Source organism: Entamoeba nuttalli, assembly GCF_000257125.1.
Source record: "Entamoeba nuttalli P19 unplaced genomic scaffold asmbl_2167, whole genome shotgun sequence".
NCBI classification, from domain to species: domain Eukaryota; phylum Evosea; order Mastigamoebida; family Endamoebidae; genus Entamoeba; species Entamoeba nuttalli.
Window position 1 is genome coordinate 1 of NW_008575120.1, and position 2,121 is coordinate 2,121.

General features: G+C 28.6%; 1 protein-coding gene across 1 annotated transcript; it reads left to right on the top strand.

The window, feature by feature from the left end:
- Positions 1–58: 58 nt before the first annotated feature.
- On the top strand, positions 59–1,330 carry ENU1_012320 (sulfate adenylyltransferase domain containing protein; the record flags this gene model as incomplete). Its single annotated transcript, XM_008856718.1, has 1 exon — positions 59–1,330. The coding sequence occupies one exon, from the start codon at positions 59–61 to the stop codon at positions 1,328–1,330; it is 1,272 nt and encodes a 423-aa protein (XP_008854940.1).
- Between the last annotated feature and the right edge of the window lie 791 nt (positions 1,331–2,121).

Here is a 2,121-nt window from a genome sequence, read left to right on the forward strand (position 1 = left end):
GGGGAGTTTGAAAAGAAGAGGAAGATTTATAGATCAGAGAATAACTAAAAAATGACAAATGAGCATTCAAGAAAACTTAAACAACTTGATTAAACCACATGGAGGAAAACTCATTAAAACGTTAAAATATGGAGCTGAAAGAGATGAATGTATTAAAGAAGCAAAGTCACTTCCAAAGATTGATATTTCATCACGAGAGTTTGGAGATCTTGTTATGATGGGAATTGGAGGATTTTCACCATTAAATGGATTTATGAAAAAAGAAGATTGGTTCTCTGTTTGTAAGAATTTCACACTTGCTGATGGAACATTTTGGCCAATTCCAATTACAATGTCAGTTTCAGAAGAAGAAGCAAAGAAATTAAAGAGAGGACAAAAGGTTGCATTAAAGTATAACAAAGATATTAATGATATTTCAGGAACTATTGAAATTGACCAAGTCTATGAAATGACTAAGAAAGATAAGGAAATGGAATGTAAAGATGTTTTCACTACAACAGATTCAGACCATCCAGGAGTTAAAAAAGTTATGGAACAAAAACCATTTAATGTTGCAGGTAAAGTTACAACACTTTCAGAAGGAGAATTCCCAATTAAATATAAAGGAATTTATATGACACCAGAAGAATCTAGACTTAACTTTGCTAAGAAAGGATGGAAAACAATTGCTGCACTTCAATTAAGAAATCCAATGCATAGATCACATGAGTTTCTTGCTAAAATTGCAGTTGAAGTTTGTGATGGAGTTTTTATTCATTCACTTGTAGGAAATCTTAAACCAGGAGATATTCCAGCTGAAGTAAGAGTTAAATGTATTGATGCACTTGTTGATAAATACTTTGTTAAAAAGAATGTCCTTCAAGGAGGATATCCACTTGATATGAGATATGGAGGACCAAGAGAAGCTCTTCTTCATGCTACATTTAGACAAAATTATGGATGTACACATATGATTATTGGAAGAGATCATGCTGGTGTTGGAGACTATTATGGACCATTTGATGCACAAAAAATCTTTGATAAAATCCCATACAATGCTGATCCTAAGAAGAGACTCTTAACTCAACCTATGAAAATCGATTGGACATTCTACTGCCATAAATGTGATGGAATGGCATCATTAAGAACTTGTCCTCACACTAAGAAAGACAGAGTTATTGTTTCAGGAACTATGGTGAGAAAGATGTTATCAGAAGGAAAAGCTCTTCCAGATCATTTTGGACGTGCTGAATCACTTAAGATTTTAGCAGATTATTATCAACATCTTGACAAATCAAAGAGGGTTACTATCAAGTTACAAAAGTTTGCTACTGGTGATGCCATGAAATAAGTGTTTTCATTAATTCAACACTTTCTTTAATTCTATTCATTTGGTTTTTAGTTCTTAAATAAACTTTATCATTAAGGAAGAAACTTGTTTTGAAAAATACCACATTTCTAACAATATAAGAAGTATTAAGTGGATGGAAATACGTGATGTTTGAAAATGAATATGATTATAATGTTTGATTTCATTGATGTCTTTGTGTTGTTATTATATCTAGATTATTTCTAATTCTTTTATTTTGTTATTTGACGTTTTGGTGATTGAAATGTTTCAATTTCAGTTAATATAATCATCACTTATTTTTGTTCATTATTAATTCCACACTTTCATTCACTTATTCAAAAAAGAGTTATTCATGTTCTTAAGAATTAATTAATAAATTAGAATTGACTTTACCATTCTATTAATTTACAGTTATTGATATGTTTTCTTATTTAATCATTCTTAATGTTTTATTTATTGTCATGAACATTCAATAAACATGTTTATTTACAATGAAGAATGAACAAATATCATTGAAGAGTCAATTGTTGTTAGTATTTAGTATGACATAATGAAATACATTGAATATCTTAAAGAGAGAATGGAAGAAAATAAATAATCAATTAAAATGAAAAACAAATAAAGAAATTGAAAGAATGACTTTAATAAATGAATATGTTAATTCTAAACTATCAATTATAATCATTAATAAAATGATCCAATAAATATGAAATACATTGATGTTATTGATAAATGAATTGATTAGAATTAAGACATATTCTTGATATACTAATTCAATGCTGTATTAAGAC